General features: G+C 43.1%; 1 protein-coding gene across 1 annotated transcript in view; it reads left to right on the top strand.

The window, feature by feature from the left end:
• The first annotated feature begins 7,723 nt into the window (after positions 1–7,723).
• LOC311058450 (disintegrin and metalloproteinase domain-containing protein 12-like) overlaps positions 7,724–21,632 on the top strand; it is a 111,871-nt gene continuing 97,962 nt past the window's right edge. Inside the window, exon 1 of the mRNA XM_084075906.1 lies at positions 7,724–8,083. Within this exon, the coding sequence (XP_083932032.1) occupies positions 7,975–8,083 (109 nt within the window). The 5' untranslated portion in view covers positions 7,724–7,974. The remainder of the gene's footprint in view (positions 8,084–21,632) is intronic.

Here is a 21,632-nt window from a genome sequence, read left to right as displayed (position 1 = left end):
CAAATCTACTTCTGTAGCAATATGTACCTAATGAATAATGTTAGCTTAGTGGTTATACCGCAGTGTGTGTGTGTGTGTGTGTGTGTGTGTGTGTGTGTGTGTGTGTGTGTGTGTGTGTGTGTGTGTGTGTGTGTGTGTGTGTGTGTGTGTGTGTGTGTGTGTGTGTGTGCGTGTGTGTGTGCGCGCGCGCGGACCTTCCCCAATGAGTATAGTAGTTGCTATGTCCTCTAAGAGTGAAGGACATGTTAATGAAGGACATATGTAGGGCATGCAATGTCAGAGAGACAGGTGGATTCATTCAGCTTCACCTGTAGGCAAGTCTTACCTCGTACTCCCATTACAGCATAACCCCAACAATGAATTCACTGTCACTCAGGTGTAACGGAATAGATGTCCCCAATCTCTCACAGATAATTAGGCAATCACTGGGGCTTCAGGTCATGTGTGCCCTGGTGTAATGTGCAAGCCTGTGTGTGTGTGTGTGTGTGTGTGTGTGTGTGTGTGTGTGTGTGTGTGTGTGTGTGTGTGTGTGTGTGTGTGTGTGTGTGTGTGTGTGTGTGTTGGAGCACATGGTTTCTTACACCGACAGTAGTGGTATTCCTGGAACCGCCTGGTTATTGGACATAACACAGCTTTGACAGCTCGTGTGTGTGTGTGTGTGTGTGTGTGTGTGTGTGTGTGTGTGTGTGTGTGTGTGTGTGTGTGTGTGTGTGTGTGTGTGTGTGTGTGTGTGTGTGTGTGTGTGTGTGTGCGTGCGTGTGTGAGTGAGCATGTGCGCGTGTGTGTTTGTGCACGCGTGTGTGCACACATGTGTGCGTGTGTGTTAACAGGGATATAGTCAAGGTGATATAAAGGAGGTTGACTTGTCTCTTATTGTCCAGAAGTTAGCACGAACACATTTTAAAAAAATCTAATGAACCTGACCTGAAGTTATCTTTCCCTTTGTGTCATAGATGAAAATACCTAGACGTGTGTTGAAGATGAACATTTTAATTCATAAGCAATCAGTAACGTCTATTGCACCATGTGGTTTATTGCAGAGCTAGCAATAAACCAGTTACTTGTTGAACTTAACTACACACCTAGAAACCTTTTACTTGCTGAGGTCAGGAAAATTGCGTGACTTCAAATGGATTTCTGAAATAATATCATTACTGTCGGGCAGAAACCTTGTATCAAGTAACTTTTTATGTTAAAAAATAAAATAAAATCATAAATGAATGCCCTACTTCATCAGACAAGAATGTTGCACAAAAGTAGTGAAAATAGCAGATCTACAAGCTCACATGGGATGTAGATCTGCTATTTTAAAACATATATATATAATTTTATAATAAGGAAAAGGAACAGTTTTGGACATAATGAGGTTTTCACCCAACACACGACATATCATTTTCTCAAGGGGCTGGAGGACGCAGGCACAACTGTTGCCAGCCTACCCTCACCATCTCTCAAATACATTATTCAAATCTGGCTTTAGCTGGACAGAAGCACAGTGTCACTGATGGGACGGAGCCACTGCCTCATTGATAAACATTGAGTTGTGTCTGCTTTTGATGCCTTGCTTTTTATTACTAACAAAGTGTCCGTGGCACATAAAGAGGCGGAGCCCATGGTGAGCTGGTGCAGCACAGAGCAGTGGGTAGAGGGAGGTGGGCTTTAAAATGATGGCGGAAATTAGATTCCAACTGTTAGATGGCATGTAAAGAGGATGATTGCATAGCAGGCTGTTTGGCCAGATATAGCAAAGCTATTTCCCTCTGCTAGAGCCCAGCCATCTCGAGGGGACAGGTGATGGAACTGAAAGTCAATTAGCAGCAGGATTCACATCTGTTTAATACTAAGTGGATTTTAGGAGATTGAGGGATGGTACTGTAGGTCTACCATATCTACAGATATGAATACTTACCTGGTTCTGTTTTGAGGCAATTAATAGTTGTTTGTTGTTTTTGTTTTGCAGAAACTTTTGGACCAGATCTTGCAGAGATAAACAACAAATACCGAAACGAGAATGAAGAGACAAGAACTTCATGACAGAATCTCCATGAATCCAGGATGCAACGTTACATGTCCCACCTTTGCTCTTGTTTCATGTACATTCATTATTATGACTTTTTATTCAGTCACATGATAGTGTACGTGAGGCTTTGCCAAGCCTGTGCATATGCATTGCTTTTTTTTATTGAAATAACACTTCTGTTATAGAGACTGCCACCTATTGTATGGAAGTTAATTATCTACAACAGAAAGAACTAGAAGATAAAAGACATAGCAGAATGTATATGCTGTTGTAATTGCTCTCCCTTCTAAGCACCAAAACATAATGGTGATGGTCAGACATATTCAGACATTTATGCCAATGCAATGACACATGTGGGTGACAAGTAATATGACCAAGTTTACAATATGCAACTTTTCTACAGGTGGTGTAATGTGTTTGAAGCTCATGGCCACATATTATTGAGGTAGAATGTGTTTCAACATACACACATACCCTGACTCCCAAATGATTTCCACACTTTGGCTGTTGTAATATGAGAGCATGAAATCGTGATTGGTTATCTAACTATATAAATGGCGACCAACTTCCGCACCCTCGGTGTCCACACCCCACAGCTCTGTTATCGACTAAACAACGCACCGCCAGACCACATGTCGCCAACTGACTCGCCACGCCGGCCGCGCTGAATTTACGCCTCGCGTAGGGGACATCTCACTGCTCAATACACCTTTTCCACCGCGCAACATAATTAATTCTTCTCACCAAATGTCGGACAAAACGGAAGGGGAGGCAGCTTCGTACCGTTTACCGTGCGCACGACCTCATCACCACAACTGCACGCAGCCGCTGCGGGGGTTTTTTCCTTTTTTTCCAAACTTTTTTTTTGGTCACCATTTTCTCCAGGCACCATTTCTGGTGTAACGTCGGCTGTTTCTTTTCACCAGCCAATCACCTTTCACGTTGCCACGTCCGTTGCCACGTCGCGCTGACGTACGCTAAACAAGCGCTGCCGTGCGCACAATGCAAACGAGCCCAAAGGCGCGCCAAAATCAGCCGACCATTGCTTAGACACAAAGTCAGACCTGGCAACGCAGCCTACGCCAATCATGTGTGAGAGATCTACAAGCTATGGGGCAGAGACGCCACCGTATCTTAGCAACAACTACAGCGCTCACTCTCATTGGTCGTGTCACGCTAAGAGCAGTCTCCAGACAATGGCATCGCAGACAGCTTGCTGTTACTGCTGTAGCCATCACAGGCAGTTGCAGCACGACGGACAGGGCGCTGTGATAGCTGCCATGTCGCTAACGCTAACCTGGTTGTCATGCCTGCAGCGCCTGTGCAATCACTTTGTCAACAATGCACGTTCGTGTGGTGAATGTCTATATTGCTGCTCAGTTCGTCCATTGTAGATGGTGTATGTTTGTGTGTGTCTTCTGGAGAACTATGTCGCTCCACAGCAACTACAGTAACTAACGTAATGGCAGGACCGCCCCGTGCAACAGATGTTAGGCTGCATTATGGTCATGTAGTAATTTCAGATAATTTCGCTCCGATTAGAGCAGTGTTTATCAACCCTTTCACGCCGCCCCCCCCCCCCCCCCCCCAAATACACGTACTTGATCTGGGACCCCCCCCATTCTGTTTGACTCCGTTCCACAAGTAAATATTGTGAAAATAGCCGATCTACAAGCTCGAAACGCCTCACGTTCAGAGGCTTTGTAAGCTTGGAGATCGGCTATTTTCTACATGATTGCCTCTTTCTTACATTCTTTGCCAATGTGGCCCATGTTTTCATAGCATAGTTTATTGACTACTTCTGTTGCAGAAATGGCCATTTCCTTTACTTTCGGTTTTTTATTGTCTCCGCCAGGCCGAAAGGCATGGCGCAACACTATGTTTCACCCCCTGTCCGTCCGTCTGTGATAGCTAATCTCTCACATCGTTGACTTGATCGCAGCAAAATAACAGCCCGATGTGGAGAGTCAGTGAGAGCTGGATAAACGACGTAAAATGTGTCAAAAGGAGTCTGTACGGCTGTCGATAAATGAACACATGACGTTGGTGGGAGAGCAGATATTGTGTCTTTTGGACAAACAGCAGCGTGGTGCTGATGTTTGTTGTGTGAAGCAGCTTAATGTCAGAGTGTTTGTGTTGGAGCGCCTCAGTGCGGCTGCAGAGTTCATGTGCAACCTCTTCCAGAGAGACACAGAGACACTAGAAACTCTGCTGGGGAAAAAAAACACTGCTGGGCATCGACTTTCCTATGGACATTGATCTACACACTGCAGGTATATCTGCTACACACACAACATCAAACTACACACTGCAGGTATGATGCAGCGTTTGCATTACAGCCAGCATGCCAGCGTAGTTCCCATATGGTTTCAAGGTGGCCTAAACCATATGGACCCCATGTCAGCAATGTCAGCGGCATCCACTTCAGTCCCAACTGCGATGCCCATGCAGGCTACAAGTAGCTTCTACCTGGCCCTTAGGTGGGCCCCAACTACCCATGTTTATGTGGGACCAAGGCGGGTCCTAACTGGGTTTGCCCATGCAGGCTTTAACTGGGTTCTACCTGGGCCCTAGGTGTACCCTAACCAACCACAGTGCAGTGCCCATCGCTCCAATTGTTGTGACGTCAGGGCTCTCAATACTGCACATTGGTGGAGGAGGAGGGGCCGCAGGGCGACCGCACACATCGCTGAACCAATGGTAGCCCACGGATGTTTCCTCTGTGGATTTACAATCTGCCCCTCTATGCCACATATCATCCGCACTACAGGGTCTTCACTGACCGAGCCACGGCCCCACTGACCCTCATGACGCTACGCCACTTAAACGTGCGGCAGCATGCGCTGGGTTGCCAGGTTTGCACAGCCTGCGCCAGAAACAAGCAACCACCTTCATGAAAAAAAAAAAAAAAACCAAAATGGTCCGCAATGTTCCAGGGGTGTCCCCGCGCGTCCCAACACTCCACAGGGGGTCAGTGGACCATCAGGGGGTCCGCGGACCCCCTGTGGACCCCCTGAAACATAACAAATATTATTTCTTCAAATTTTTTCCTTTTTCAAAAAATTTTTTCCACAGTTTCACTCCGGCGATTTGGGTCCCCCAATATACACACGGCTGGGCCCCGTGCGCGGCTGGGGTTGAGGGGGGCGTAGCCCCCCGAAACTCTAGTATCTCACAAATGAAGACCATGATTAAGTGTAATTCTGCTGAAATCTGATATTTATCTTTCTTCTTTCACCCTATTTAATAGGCCCGATTATTTAATTCCATGACGACAATATCATCACTCTATAAATTATATTACAATTGCTCTGAATACAATAAAGTGTTCCAAAGCCACTCTATGTTGAAGCAGTTTAATTTTCTGAGACGTGATGCTTGACGCATCATACAAAATCACCTTGGTCGTGTCATTGGTGTGTGTTTACAAAAGCTGGAGAGAGGAGTGCATATGTCTCGTCATTGACTTCACGTCAGCCCCAAGGCTTCTGGAACCTCCCATCCGGAACGCTGGAATTCCAAGCTAATAGAACTCAGGAGACAGGGAACGTCTGTGAAAGGGGCCTTTGTCACGGAGCTCCAAACCAGAGATGACATAGTAATCAGAGAAGAGACTTCTGCTTAAAGCCTGGGACTTTAGTCCACATACGGCCCGTAAACGTGACTGAATGTGACATTGGCGTGGCATTTTAAACAGTGCCCGCAAGCATGAAAAGAGCAGGGGGGAGGACATCGATTTCGGTGCTCTGAACATCTGCTATTGAAACATACAAGGTTGAAATGAAGAGGTTCGAACGGAGAGAATAGATAGAAATCTGTTAATAGCAGCTCTACAAGCTCACAACAGGTTGCATCGTGACACGTTGTGAACATGTAGATCTGCTGTTTTCAGTGCACGACACGGTGCACAACCAAGTATAAATCTGGCATTAGTTAGAGTTAGGAAGAAAACATAAAGGTTGAATTGTGTTCAGTCAAAGTACTGAGCTGCCTGGCTATGTGCATGAGCACATCCCTCATTTAGGCTCCAGCTATGATGTTGTGCTGATAGATGGGAGTGGCCCATGTCTAGCTTTGTTCCAGATGATGAGACAAGACTGACAGTACGTTGTATACAAAAAGAAGAACAGGAACAAGATGAGTGCATGTCAGTCTACCTCCTCCCCCCCTCTTTTTCTCGCTCTGAAGTGGAACATAATGAAGTCACCAGTGTGGACTATGCTGTAAAATCACTGATGTTAGGTCAAAGATGAGGTTTGAAGCTGGCTGGATTCAACTTTTTTAATTCAAGCTAATATATTTGTTGAGCGTTAAATGGCAGATACTACTTCAAGTCATGCCATTGTTAAAGAACTTGTGGTTCTGGTTGACTGGGTCAGCAAATGTTTAGCCCCGCTATAGCAGTGGGGCTCAAAGGCTGGGGCTGTCGGACCTTTTGTCTGTCCAACACTTAAATTGGTATATCGAAACGTAGACTGGCTGGATTGCAAGGCTGGAATGCCGCACACCTACAGTACATGATCCCCAGAGTATGAACCCTACTCTGACTGGGAAACGGTACACGCCCCGGCCCCGGTCTATGTGTCGTCCAAGTGTCCCTGAGCAAGATACTCTGATCAATCTGAAGAACCAGTTTTGGTTCCAGTTGGCACCTTTATGTGCAGTGCACAGACCACATGCTCCCCAAGCTCGATTTCAACACCCTGTCATTTACCGCCTATCTCACTTCTCTCTGATCTCAGTCTCTCTACACTGAGAAGTGAGTGAGTGAGTGAGTGAGTGAGTGAGTGAGTGAGTGAGTGAGTGAGTGAGTGAGTGAGTGAGTGTGTGTGTGTGTGTGTGTGTGTGTGTGTGTGTGGGGGTGTGTGTGTGTGTGTGTGTGTGTGTGTGTGTGTGTGTGTGTGTGTGTGTGTGTGTGGGTGTGTGTGTGTGTGTGTGTGTGTGTGTGTGTGTGTGTGTGTGTGTGTGTGTGTGTGTGTGTGTGTGTGTGTGGAGTATGCCTATATATCTTAGCCCAGGGCTAGTGTGAAAATAACTAATCCCATCTTTGAATGTCCCTGAGAGTTATCTAGCTATATCTAGCTATTCCCTTCCAGTGCCCTAAATGCATAAAACCATACAATTTAAAAGTAGATGCAATTGTGATATTTGCTGTAGACATTCTTGACATAAGCGTTTTTTTAAATAAAATAAAAATAATCATAAATATATTGGCCATAATGTACACATCAGTGACAATGACATCACATTACATGCACGCACAGTATAGGTTAATGCAGTGGTTCTCAAAGTGGATTCCAGGCACTCTGTTCCTTTTTAGGGGGGTCTAAATTGACCCTTACAAGTCTGCAACTCTGACAGTATACAAACGGAACGGTTCCATTTGGGGAGACCTTGATATGTAAAAGTTTGAGAACCATTGGGTTAACGTAAGGTTGGCGTATGCACTGTCTTCTTTCACAGCTGATTGGCTTGTGCTTTGATTGCGCACGGCGCTAGGACCCGACGCGCAGCGTGGAGGAGCACATGGCAACGAGAGGCTCCTCCGCTCCGACTGCGAGGAGGGGAGCGATCCGAGCAGCAAGTGACTGACTGCTAATTCTCTAACATCTCCTCTCCTTCTTTCTGTCGTGCTATGCTGAACCTCCATTCAGCTACGGAGGAACACCGTCGACATGCAGCAGCAAAGTTGCTGAATCTTTTTCTCTCCGCGTCTTTGCGCACAGAACGCGCGGATTACAGAAGATGCTGTAAAGAAAACTTTTTGACAGCGTCTTTCTTTCCCAACTGACTGATTGACTGACTGACAACGTCTTGAAGGAGTGAAGTGAAGCCCGACCTCAGCCAACCACACAGATTGTATTTACTGTCCAGATCAGTGAACTGTGTACTCTGTACTATGTTCGTGTTGTCATAACAGACACCGAGCCCTGCGCTTTCCTCCTTCAGGCAATATGAGAGACTGGCGCACGGATAACTTGTGCTTTCTGTCTGCTCTCCACATCTTGTCCCTGTCGGCGGCAGCAGTAGGAGACTTCATCACTGGATCACACGTTCATCAAGGTGAGTAATGAATGAATGAATGAATGCATCATTAACTAGAAAAAGTGCTCCTCGGAGCACAGGTCTCCGCCAGGTCAGGTAGGTTATTGTGGGCCAGCAATGTTCGGAACTTGCCAATCAGAATGGAATATGGGAAATCGGACGGATCTGTCTTGATCACTTGACTATAGAGATACTGTGTACAGATTTGCGTGATGTTTGGTAAACATTTGTAGGAGTAAAAATATTAAAAGAACAATAGCAAAACATTGCCTGGTGGCGCTATAATAGGGCAATGTTAAAGGAGTGGCATGTTCCTCATAGTGCAAATGTGCCTGCAAAGTTTCACCCAATAGGCTCTATGCACAGCAGCCATATTGGGAATGAATTGGGCCCCTTCCTTACTTCCTTCACAGGTGTTACCAATGATACTAATTAAGGCTCTGTTCCATTTAGTGTGTCATAGTGGTTGTCTTATTTTCCATAACTCTGAGTGTACAAATGGAACCAAATGGACCCGTTCCATTTGTACACTCTCAGAGTTACACACCCACCATAAGGGGCCATTTGGGAACCAAAATGGAGTGTTTCTAGTGAGCCAACATGCACAATATCAGCACCCTGACCAGAATGGAACAGAGCCTTCATTAGTATCATTGGTAACACCTGTGAAGGAAGTTAGAAGAAGCCCAATTTCTTTCCAATACGGCTGCTGTGCATAGAGCCTATGGGATGGTGCGTTAATTTTGTTCTAAATGGGCCACTCCTGCAAACTTAGATGTTAATCTTAGCCAATCAAGATGGAATATGAAAAATTAAACAGATCCGTCTTGATCACATGACTATAGAGATCATGTGTACCGACTTGCGTTACATTTTAATACAATCTGAAGGAGTAATATAAAAAAAAGTTTTACATAAGTTGGCCTCCTGGTGGCGCTATAAAAGGCAGATGTGAAAAATGCAGGGCAAATGTTTTTCCTTGGCATCTAGGGAGTGCACATGAAAAGTTTTATACAGATCGTGCAGTTATAGGTAAAACACGAATCGGCTTGTTATAGCACCACCATGAGGCTGATATGAAAAATGCAAGTGGCATTTCTTCCTCAGCCTAGTGGGAATGTGTGTGCAAAATTTCACGGAAATCCCATGCTGTGTTCATGATTTGAGGCATTTTCAAAATGTACCACTCCCGCAAACTTTGGAAGCCAATCTTAGCCAATCAGGAATATGAAAAATCAGAAAACCCTGTTTTGTTTAATGACTATAGAGATACTGTGTACCGATTTGCGTGATGTGTGGACAACATCTGTAGGAGTACTGTCAAAAATGTGTTTTTCCAAGATTGGCCTCCTGGTGGCGCTATAACAGGCCCATGTAAACATTTGGGCAGATGTTGTGCTCTGGCATCCAGGGAGTGTGTGTGCAGAGTTTTGCGTTGAACGGGCCAACGGTGCCGGAGATTAGCTGATCACAGACACAGACGGACGGACACACACACGGATGGACAGGGTGCAAAACATAGTTTCGGCCTGGCCGAGACCATAACTACCACTGGTCTTTGATTGATTGATTGATTGATTGATTGATTGATTGATTGAATACTTTATTTGTAGTTTGCAAAAAAAAGCACAGGAAAATACAGTTCAATACAAGGTCTGCTAAGAGGATTATACCCAAGAAAGCGCTATGGCTTGTTTCCATTGGGGTCCGTTGTACTCAATTCATCGAAACATTTAATGATAGACAGATATACAATAGTATGCAAAAACATCATATGAACGAGTAGTAATCAAAAAGAAAAATATGTACAGTAATCCTCCGGTCTTGAGTTCTGTATGCTGTGAGAGTGATACGGCTACATTGAATCCGAGGCTGTGTTGTCGACTGGACGAGCGTATGAAGAGTGTGGGAGAATTCATCTTAAAACTTGAAAAAAAAAACACAGGGAAATAAATACTTTTATGAACAATTGAATGACAGCAGGTTAGGTGCCTTCCACTGTAACACACAATTATCCAGAATGACTGTTAAGGTACTGATACTGTATAGGCCTGGCCTTTATCACCTAGATATCTGAGAAAGAGGAGATAGATTTTTTTGTTTTGTTTGGTATGCATCCTTCCTGTGTGTTGACTGTCTCCTGCTCAGAGATACATGGAACAATAGCGGGAAGTCAGGCTAAAAAAGCCTGATTCATAGACGAAAACAGCTGACCTATACAAGCTCACTGCAAGCTTGTAACTCCCTATTTTCGGCGTATGAATTAGACTGACTGTAAACTCATCTATGCAGAGTTGCGGACCAGCTGCTGGTCCGCAACTCTGCACAGATGAGTTTACAGTCATGTTCAAAACAACGCAGAGGGTGTTTTTTTTACTGGCACATTCTATGTGCTGCTGAGGATACTGTACAAGCAAGTGATGGCATGTAGGGGAACAGCAGAAATAGACAGAAACTTGTGGCACAGCCTGTCAGGTCCCTCTGGGGTTTCTTCTGACAGGTGATGATGTAGCAAAATCCCAAAGTAAATAAACCATCAACGAACTAAAAAGAACACTGGCTGTGATAAATGTGAACGTACAGTGCAGCGTGTGCAGCTTATGGAGCTGTTGGAACTGCTTATCTCATTGTAGTGACAGTCCTTATAATCACAGCTCCTAATGATAATGATGGTAGTCCTAATGTGTATCTAATGTGCACCTTAGAAACCAATGATGGGCACACACTCACACAGACAGACAGACAGACAGACAGACAGTATGTATATATGTAACATTTCTGGTTAATTTCCGAACAGTTTAACTGACAAATATTAGCTGGGATGCTAGGCTGCACACATAAGAACCATAGTAATAGGTTGCCACTTTTAATTTCTACAAACATCCACTGATTTTGTCAGCCATCAGAAGCCTGCTTCGGCTTTATACCTCATAAAAGGGCCAAAACTCAATACATGGGGCACAGTGGTGTGCATTACAGAGCTATCAATAGAGCTATACCATCATAATCACAGTAGAAAAATATATAGTACGAGGGGGTGTTATCTCACCCACCCTCTTGCTGTGGGGTCATTAAATCTCCCACCCAGAGGGTTGTCTAATGTGTGAACACCGGGGTATAAAAATAGTTTTCTGCACCAGTAAAATCCAGAGTGTCTATTTAAAGCTGAGTTTAAAATGGGTCCAGCTTTGCTCTCTCTGTGTTAAATGAATGCGCCAGAATGCGATTTTACCCGGTAAAAGGTGTTCATTTATCCATTTGTAACTCAGAAAGCGTACAGATTTTGTACACTCTTTCATAGTTACATGAACACAGAGGATTTTGCTGTGTACTGTGTGGGGGCGCTGTATTGGAAGAGAGCAGCAGCACCTCTTTGATGTCTGCTGCTGGATCCTTTGTGAGCCATTCACTGTGGCCTCCCACCTCCTCCCCGACAGAGGAGCGCAGTTTCATCATGATATACTTTGGGAGTCACTGGGTGCATTTATTTTTATTTTATTTATTTATTTTTAGGAGGGGGGGGGGTGTATGAAAGAAAATAGAGAGACGAGAGTGGAGATTTCTATGAGTTCAGTGCAAAAATTGTTGGGAGTGGTTCTTTTTTTTTACACACGATAATGTATGTAGAGATGTTTCAGTGTGGAGGAGATGGAGATGAAAGGACCGCAGTTCAGAGAGTTTGGCTCCTGGCATTATGCTGTAACTGCGGGGAAAAAAGAATCACAGTACTGTTGTACATGCATGTATACACACACACACACACACACACACACACACACACACACACACACACACACACACACACACACACACACACACACACACACACACACACACACACACACACACACACACACACACGCATGCATACAAATTATGGTATTTCCCTCTGCACCCCACTTTAACATCATAACTGCTTTAAGGTCAGCCTTTATAACATTAATATTCTCTGCAAAGTGTAAGTCATAGGGCACCCTAAGGGGTATCTTCACTATCTTCACGAGTTCAGCTTGAACTTATATTATTCAAAGTTAAACAGCAGAGGAGACAGAATAAAACGATATATCCTCTGCTTCTGTCTGTATTTTACTCACAATTTCTCAAACTTCTATTCTCTCTCTTTCTCTCCTGTTTTTCTACTTTCTTTGACCACCCTCCTTTTCTCTCTTGTCTCTCTCTCTCTCTCCATCTGTAACTATAAGACCAGCAGAGTGGAATAGTCTCACTTCATGTATTTCAGTGGCTGTGTACCTTTAGGTTTATCTGGGGTTCGATAAACAATTACAGAGGGAGAAATGATCCTGGTTAGATTAGAGGCGTGATATTGGTTTTAGACCACTGCGTTGGACAACAGAATTAATTGAAAGGATTAGATTGTCTCGGATGTTGGAAAAAAAATTGGATAAGAGGAGATGAAAACTTTGCCACACACACACACACACACGGCAAGGGAAATGTATTTGTATTACACATGTCAGCACTTTTAAGTGCTTTACACAAAACATTTAAAGCATTAACACATTAACAGACACCTTAAGACATTTGAATACAATTAGAAAATAAGATGAAGTTAAAGTAAAATGGAAAGATAAAAGAATAGAATAGCATTACAATGCCGATGAAATGATTAAAAAAGTTAAAGTTAGTTGTGGCAGAGTTTTCAGGGAGTTTGTTCCAGATGTGTGGTGCAGAAAAACTGAACGTTGCTTCTCCACGTTTAGTCGGAGTCTGGGTCCAGGAAGCAGACCTGTCCCAGACGACCGGGAGGCCTGGATGGTTCATGACGTATCACAAGATCAGAAATGTATTAGATCATAATCCATTAAAGACAAGGAAGCCAGTGTAACGATCTGAGAACTGGATATGATCCACTTTCTTGGTATTAGTTAGAACTCAAGCAGCAGTGTTCTGAATAAACTGCAACTTTTTTTAGGGAAACCTCACGCGCACGCACACAAAGACAGACAGACAACATTTCCAAGGTGCAGAGACAGCCCACCTTTTAACACTGTTTCTTGGGATGTAACTCACTCACGCACACACACACATGCCCCCCTCTGGGTGTGTGTGGCAGAACGATGACGCATGACACCCCGTTGAGACAACTCATTGACACCCCCACCCCACCCCCGGTAAAGCCATTTAGGAAATAACCTTTTCCTTGTCTGCCTCTCACAGACAGATGAGCGGTCAGCGATAGGCATTTAGAGGACAGGGTGATTTAGCATCCCACTGCTCATCTGGTTGCTGCTGCTTTGCTTTAAGCCTGAGTCACACATCGAAAATAGCCCATTTACAGGCTTGGGCTTGTACTGTGTAGATCTGCTATTTTCGAGGCTCGACACCGTGGTATGACAGAGTAAGCATTTAGATTCACAGTGGCCCACCTGCGCTACTGGGTACGGTGGTATGATGTGTGCCACACAGCCATGAACATAAACACATGCCACCGGCTGGGACACTTGATGCATGTGGCGATCGCTCCTTGCATTTCAAGTCTTCAGCTGGGGAGGAAGAATGACAGGCAGAGAGAGAGAGAGTAAGATAGTGAGGGGATAGAATAGGGAAAGAGAGCACAAAGAATGGGCACATTGAAACAGGCGGGGAAGCCGTCACATCATCATGTCCCAGACAAGTTGGCGTTGGACAGCAAACGGTGCCGTGGATCGCCCACAGAACATTGTCAGAACATGCTCATGTTGGCTCGCGTTGGGGAAGCTCTGAAGTCCCGCCGACACTCAGTGACATCAGACGTAAGAATAGATTCTAAGCCAGATGTTTCCAAGAACCCTGTCCAATCCTCTACCAGGGTGAGTGGACATGACATGTTCTGCTAGAGAGACAATTCTGTTTTGTTTTGTGTGTGTGTGTGTGTGTGTGTGTGTGCCTGTGAGCACCTACTTATTGATACACGAATAAGTGTACAAATGCAGAATGGAAATGGATGTTGCACTTGGATTTTCAGACTGCAAATTGCTCTCAGCTCCAATCAATGAGAAGGCTGAGGTGCAATATGGGGAGGGGGCCGTAATTGTACCAAGCTACTGTATATTCTCGTATTAGTTTTCCAAGGGCAGAGTGGGTAGTCTCCTTGCCTTAAGAACTGTATGAGGTCAATAAAGCGACTCAGACAGAGGCGTTGTATGACTTTTGTGGCGTGGGCAGCGATGATGTTCATCAATAGCAAGCCACAGAAACAAGATGATTAATTTCTTTTCATGAGAGCCTGGGCTGTATCCAGATGTGCTCTTCAACCCGTAGCCTTTGAACTGTAGAGGCTTCCGAGAGCTGGAGCTACAGTATGTTTATCTACTGAGAAAATAATATATGAATTGAAATACCATTTTGGGTTGAAGGCTTACTTTTGAGACAAGGCTATATTTTCTTTGCAGCTAAATACATAATGGGGTCCTAGATGACATGTCTTTGTCTATGCATTCTCATGTGGTTGCATCTCTGTTAAATATATTACAAAAATAAGACCCATGGGTGTATGTCTTTTCCCCCTTTTTTTTGATGATTCTAATGATTTTGCCAGTGAAAGAACTCGTGATTTTGGACCATTCTATCGCACAGCTGGCTATTAGGTGACCCAGCATGTGTGATAAGTTCCTGTAAATCCCTGAATACTCCAAGCCGAAATCCCCAAAGCTTTGAGACATAATGCCCAAGTTAACCGAGGACAAGCTGGCAATTGGCTTTTTAAGCCAACACTTCCTTCATTCTGCCTGCAGGGTTGGTTGAGATACACAGCACCAAGGTAATTAAACATGCGTGCTGCATGTTTAAGTCCTCGCATCCCTCACACACTGTCTGTCTCTGCCTAATACATACTACATCAGTGTTTCTCTAACATTTTCATGTCTAGGACCCCATTATAAATTATATTTAGCCACAGATCGCCATTTAAAAGATTTTATGCCAGGGACACCCATAAGGGAAGATTTTTCAAAATCTTTCAAAGATTCTACATGGCTATTTTTGAAAAGCCAAAAAAAGCTCTGGGGGTCCCCGGACACCAGTTTGTGAACCACTGGCATACATATCCCAATGCGAGCTTGTAGATTGGCCATTTTCTGTGCGCAACACGATGCACACAACCACGTATAACTCGGGCCTTTGGGACCCTCCTGAGCACCAAGGGCTCTAGTCGTGCAGACTGAGGAGTCTACTGTTACTATTACCTCACCATGATCCACTGGCCTTTGTGTTTACCTAATCAGACCTATAATGGGCTGGACTGTTTTGGAATTGGGGGAGGAGGGGGGTCCCACGTGTAGGATTAACACCCGCTCAAGCTCAGCTCTAATTACCACATGTTTGCAGAGTTTTATCACTCAGCGAGATGAGAAGGTAGATGCCAAAGAGAAGAAGTAATGGTCGAAAAAATAGTAAAACAAGATATGACAAGTCATAATATCCCCGCTTGCGGCAGGCTTTTTTTGCCCCAATCTGCAGCACAAAATGTAAAAGTGGTCTTTAAAATTAAATGTCAGCCATTCCAATGCAACCGAAAGGACTCCACAGAGAGGTTCATCGGTTGGCTACCAATATAAAGTGTGTGTGTGTGTGTGTGTGTGTGTGTGTGTGTGTGTGTGTGTGTGTGTGTGTGTGTGTGTGTGTGTGTGTGTGTGTGTGTGTGTGTGTGTGTGTGTGTGTGTGTGTGTGTTAACAAAGTGCAGTAGAACCTTTACCAGACCATAGTGAAGTCTGTGGGTTTCAGATACCACATAGCCTTTATAAAAGTGAAGCTCACAACTAGGGATGCACCGATGTGACATTTTGGCCGATATCGATATCCGATATAATATATCAGAGTTATGGCCGATAACCGATATAACCGATATCGATATGATCGATAAAAAAATAAAAATAAAAGTTTTATCCATTCTGAAAAACATGTGTAAACACTGAATTTGAAAAAGCAATCCCTGTTTATTCCAAATTATTTTATATTATCATCTGGATAATCCCCAGAGCAAAAAACATTTGTGTCAACTGTACAAAAAGTACCAGTGACAGCAGCTTAGACACTTGGCAAATATATGTATATATATATGATATAAAGAATAATATAATATATGATGTAAAGAATAAAAAGTTTGGGCCCCAATACTGACCCCTGGGAGACGCCACAACTTAAGCAATGTCCAAATGATTTGAGCTGTATTTGCCCAGCTTCACAAACTGTTGACGTCTGTCCAAATAACTTTGTTTTAATCCAGTCTACTGCAATGCCTTTAATACCAATTTTCTCCAGTTTGTTTATTAATATGTTGTGATAGATACATTACAGCACCATAACATGGTTAATACATTTTATTGTCGGATGTACAATACATGAAAATTACGGGTGTAATAACGCGACTTGCGTCGAGAACTAATGGAGAGCGGACATGACCGCGTTTGGCTAAAAACTGTTAGTTAGTTGCTGTTACTATTAGCCAAAATCGGCTAGCGCTGGAAGGAATCCACTTCACATTAACACATTTATATCATATTTACATGCCGAGTTAAGCTCTGACATTTAAGTGATATGTAGCCTGATATTACCAGATTGCTATAGTGGGTTTAGAATATTTTAGACGTTTTTTTCATTTGCTCATTGCTCATTTCAGCTCTTCTGGAAAATCAGCCAGCCCTAGAAGACTGTCTTCATGGGCAGTCAGAGGCGTGTCTAGTCCCATAGCTTGGGAGGACGAGGCCGGCCGTTCAGAGTATGGGAACGTATCCCATTGGCTTAAACGACAGCCAATCACGCAAAAAAAGTGTCCAATACATGTCGGAAATATGTCGGGTCAGAGTCAGAGTGAATATAGACCCGCCAGCTTTCAGCAAGCGGGTAAAAAAACTAAAAACGGGGGAGCGCTCACGTTCTCAACAAGAGAGATTTAGAGCATCTCTCTGCTTCCTTCACTCTCACTCCTCCTTTCACTCCTTGTTTTCCTTGTAGTGGGTTCTAGTCTTGCCTTTTGGCATTGAATGATTTACCTCTCGGCGTTTGGGATGGCATGACAAATCTGCCTTATCCCCTCCTCTCTCTCATTAATATTGTTCTTCCCTCTGTCTCTATACATATCTAACTATTACTGTATATGTAGGCTAAGGGATATTCTAGGTTATGGGAAAATAATGCACAACGCAAAGGCTAATTGTTTTCCTTCTTGGTGTGCATTATTCTTTGATAACAGCACATCTCGGAGTGGATTATCCGGCTTATACCGTGGCCAATTGCAACGATAAGCAGTGCTTATAAGCAGTGCTTATATTTTGGGGCAATTCACTCTTTGACACAGAAATTTTGTATATCTGAAATATACATCGATTCTGATTGGCCGAACCAGAATCGAGTATTCAATATGGTTATGGTATACGTGCCTATATACATGTACTACCTTGAACAACTGTTTCCAATGAGCAAAGAAAAGCAACTAGTGTCATTACCCACAGGAGGTCAAGGGAGGCCAGTGGGAGAGGACAGATGTTAGGACACACAGGGTGAGGCAGAAGTCTCAGATGCTTTTATGTTAACCACTTGAACCCCAGCATCCCTATACTGGGGGGGGGGGACATTAGCCAAAAATAGTAGATCTGCAAGCTCACAATGCTTTGCGACGTTTTGCGTTGCGGCGCGTTGCATGTAGATCGGCTATTTTTGGCGAAGAGATTTGGTGTTGACGGGAAAAGGCGGTCCAACTACAGTTGCAACTCAGGTCCATTTTTCCAAGTTTTTAAACTGCTGTTATCTCATTCTCTATCCTCTCTACTAGGGGAACAACTTTCGTTAAAAATAATTGTCTGGAGAGAGTATTCATAGTCTTTTTTTCACCTTTGAAAATTGTTAGTGACGGGTTATTATATAACTTGCTGAATCCACTATCATCTTGGTGTGGATCAATTTAAGTCTACAAAATAAAAGCTATTATTCAGAATACTGCTCAAGATGAGGTGATACAGTTAAGACGAAGAGCGCATTTTATATTCATTCTTCTTGGTGAAAGGATTTTGTTTTTTGTATAATATATCATTTACTGCATATTGCTTCTAACTCTAAACATCACTCTATCCATATCTAACCACTAAAGCCTAGCTAGTACTTCAGGCTATCTGAAACTGCTTATTCAGACAATACATCTTGTGTTTATGTTTCATTAGTCGAGGAACATTGCCTCTACTGTAGAATATAGGGTTCTGTTTGTAAAGAGGATATAAGGAGTCTTTACCAGGACAAATTGTTAAATGTACAATCTGGCCCGTAGTGAATCTAAGATGGAAAAACAGTACCCAAATATGAAAGACATTTAGAGAAAGACATTTTGCTGATCGAATGAATGCAAGATCATCCCCTTGGATGTCAGTGTTCAAAAGATAGAGACCATCTATAAAACAGGTTAGTTCTTTGTTATGAGCTGTATCACTTTACAAAGCCTCCTTATTCTCCATTCTGTTTCGAATGGCACAATCTAGAGGGTTTAACAGGTTAAAGAAAAAAATTAATGAACGATAAAAACATTTGAACATTTTGGAAATGTTTTGAGACGTGCACGAAATAGAGCCCCCCATCATTGCAGTGGTTAAACTAACAAACAAAACAATTACTCTCCCCTCTGTTTTGAATGGCTCAATGTAGGGGTTGCATACATTGCCATATTTAGGTCAGTGATGTTTTGCAAGGAATCTTTAATTGGATGTGTACAGGGCGCCTTGCTAAGGTGTTTGTTACATTCCTTTGTTCCAGTTTGAGCTATAAGAGGAAAACATCTTACCTTATTTTATCCTCAAATATCTTGTGGAGGGAAGCAGCACTTTTCTAGTCTGAAGCAGCAGTTCTGCAATCACCAAGGCCACGTAGACTACTGAGTCATGATCTTGATACACCATCATTCTTCCTACCCACCACAACACCATTGTTTATGCCCTTTTCAACTCATTCCCCCCTCAAATCACTTCCACTCTTCCTGTCCACTTGGCAAGTGGTTCTCAACAGGTCTCACAATGGGGACCAAATGTTTCATTGAACAATGTTTTAAACACTTCAACTCTATATACTTTGTTGACCGGGGTCCCCCAGGGGTCTTTAATCGTTCCTCCTCCTCTTTTCTGTCTACACCAAAACTCTTTGCCGAAAATAGCTGATCTACATGCTGACAACGTGTCGCGTTGCGGTGCATTGTCAGCTTGTAGATCAGCAATTTATGCTGAATATTCGCCTTACAGTATGTGATATTATTTTATTTATTTTTACATTTAATTAGACAGGTAATCTCATTGAGACTTGAGGTCTCATTCCCAAGAGAGACATGCCCAGAACAGGGATTCTAGCATTCATGTATCTTCTTTTTATCTGCAGCTTTGTAAGAATATCGAATCCCCTTTTTGGTTCCCGACCAGAAAAAGCAATGCTCTCAAAACAAACAAGCATACAAAAAAAAAGCTGCTGTTTGTCAAGTTAATAACGGTTGTGTGCTTTATCCAGCTGAGCCTATTGAGTCTATAGTATGGCTTGCTGGGTGGAATTAATATAGAGGCATGACAAATCATTGTCTAAATATTATGATAGAAAATGTCTATTTATATATTTGTTTTATGTTTCTCAGTTGTAAGAACCATGGCTGCACAATTGTCTCTGTGTCTAGAATGACTCATACTGTACATGTGTGGTGGTTGAAAAAAGGCCATGTTCATTTCAAAATGAAATGTCTCAATTACATGATTATAACTACTGTACTACTTGTACTGCTAGTCAAGGCAATATAACTCAAACCTATGGGCCACATGGCCCGGGAACCATTGGCTCCCAAGGGCTACTTATACTTACTCAAACTGTATTGTATAATATTTTGAGTATACACCCTACATCTAAACATTGAGAATATATTTTATTGTACATTTTGTGTAGGTAATTTCTATGTTCATCTTGGCTGAGCTGCATTCCCTTGTTTGATTTTGACATCAAAGTTGACAGCATCTTTCATCCCCCACAATGTTTTAGAGCTATGAATGTGTGTGAATTGGTGAATGTAGTGCACATTGTAAATTGCTTTGGATAAAAGGCGCCATATAAATGCACCATTTACTATTTATTTACCATTTACATTGTGTCTGTGAGCTTGAAGGTTGGCTATTTTTGAAAAGTCCTTTTAACAATTCAGAGAGCATACGGTAAAAGCTACAGACCAAGTTATGAACTACCATTACCACCCATCTGCCCTCATTTCTTTTAGAAAATAGATATCTTACTGTGTTGCACTGTATTGTGTTATGTGTCTGCACCCACCTTATACAGTACATTCATTTGTTGTCAAAAATATAACTTTCACACTAGTCTCTCTCTCTCTCTCTCTCGCTCTCTCGCTCTCTCTCTCAATGTCCTTCGTCCCTTACTTGTCCCTTCTGCTCTGGCCCTTACACCCTCCTGCCTCTGCTGTTCGGTGCTGTTCTTGTCAAGAGACAGCCTGTATGGGAACATCGCTGAGTGGGCATATATCAGGTGTGAATAAAAGATAATGTATTCAGTTTGATTAATTCTGTTTATTTATTTATTTATTCTTTATAGTGTGGGTGTGTATGTATATTGTTAGACTCATAGCATAATTGCCTAAGTAAGTTTTTGGCCAAATTGACATTTCTGCCTAACTCTACTCTCCTAACGCTGCTGCTTCATGTGCCTTATTGCCCATGTCCTCAGCCATCAGAATGCTTGTTACATTGCAAAAAAAATAGTTGCTTGTAGCTCCCATCAAAATCCCATCCACCCACCTAAAAAACTAAAAACATCATCACTTTGAGAGTCAGTAATGAGGAGGGGATGGTGGTGTTCTTAAGCATACTGTGTACATGCAGCACCCCAGTAAAACAACGCTATTGCAGGTTAGTCTGCCATGTCACTCCCCATGCTGAGCAGAGTCGGCCTTGAGACGGACAGTCATTTTAAATTCAAACTATTTACCAGGCAATCACTCAAACAGCTGATGCTTGGAGCTGCACGACACAGCAGGAGATCACAGTTCTCCTTGTTGGATCAAATCTCTGCAGTTGGCTTTATCCACAGTAACACAAATTGTTCAAATAGCAGATCTACAAGCTCATAATGTGTCACATTATGAGCTTGTAGATGAGCTACTTTTTCTATTTGTCATCCAACGAACGAAGTATATAGAGCTTTGTTAAAAGTGCTAGTCTGCAAGGTCATACAAAGAAAGTGCATCTGGCTGCCAAGTAGGCTAGACTTGTTTCTATATTTTCTTTTAGAAGTGCAGCCTGCAGCTGATTTTGCCCCGGTGTTGAATATGGGAATATGACTGTGTGTGGCTGATGTACCAATCAAGATACTCCGCAGAAAACATCTGGGAATAGGCCAGACTTATTTTAAATCCCAAAGGTTCCCAGGGAGGATCAAGCCCATGAGAATGATCATGAAAGTCAAAATTCTCTTCCACTTCCAAGAAAATGTCCTTTAGGGGAGCAATGATAGACGTCAGATGCATACACACACTTTAATTATCACCCTGCTTTCAACTTGGGTCCCATATGTACAAGGACACATTCGCGGGTGCACGCACTCTCA

This window comes from Gymnoscopelus microlampas, assembly GCF_963454915.1.
Source record: "Gymnoscopelus microlampas genome assembly, chromosome: 13".
Taxonomy (NCBI): Eukaryota; Metazoa; Chordata; class Actinopteri; order Myctophiformes; family Myctophidae; genus Gymnoscopelus; species Gymnoscopelus microlampas.
The sequence above is the reverse complement of the archived record's forward strand: the minus strand, read 5'-3'. Positions and strand labels throughout refer to the sequence as shown.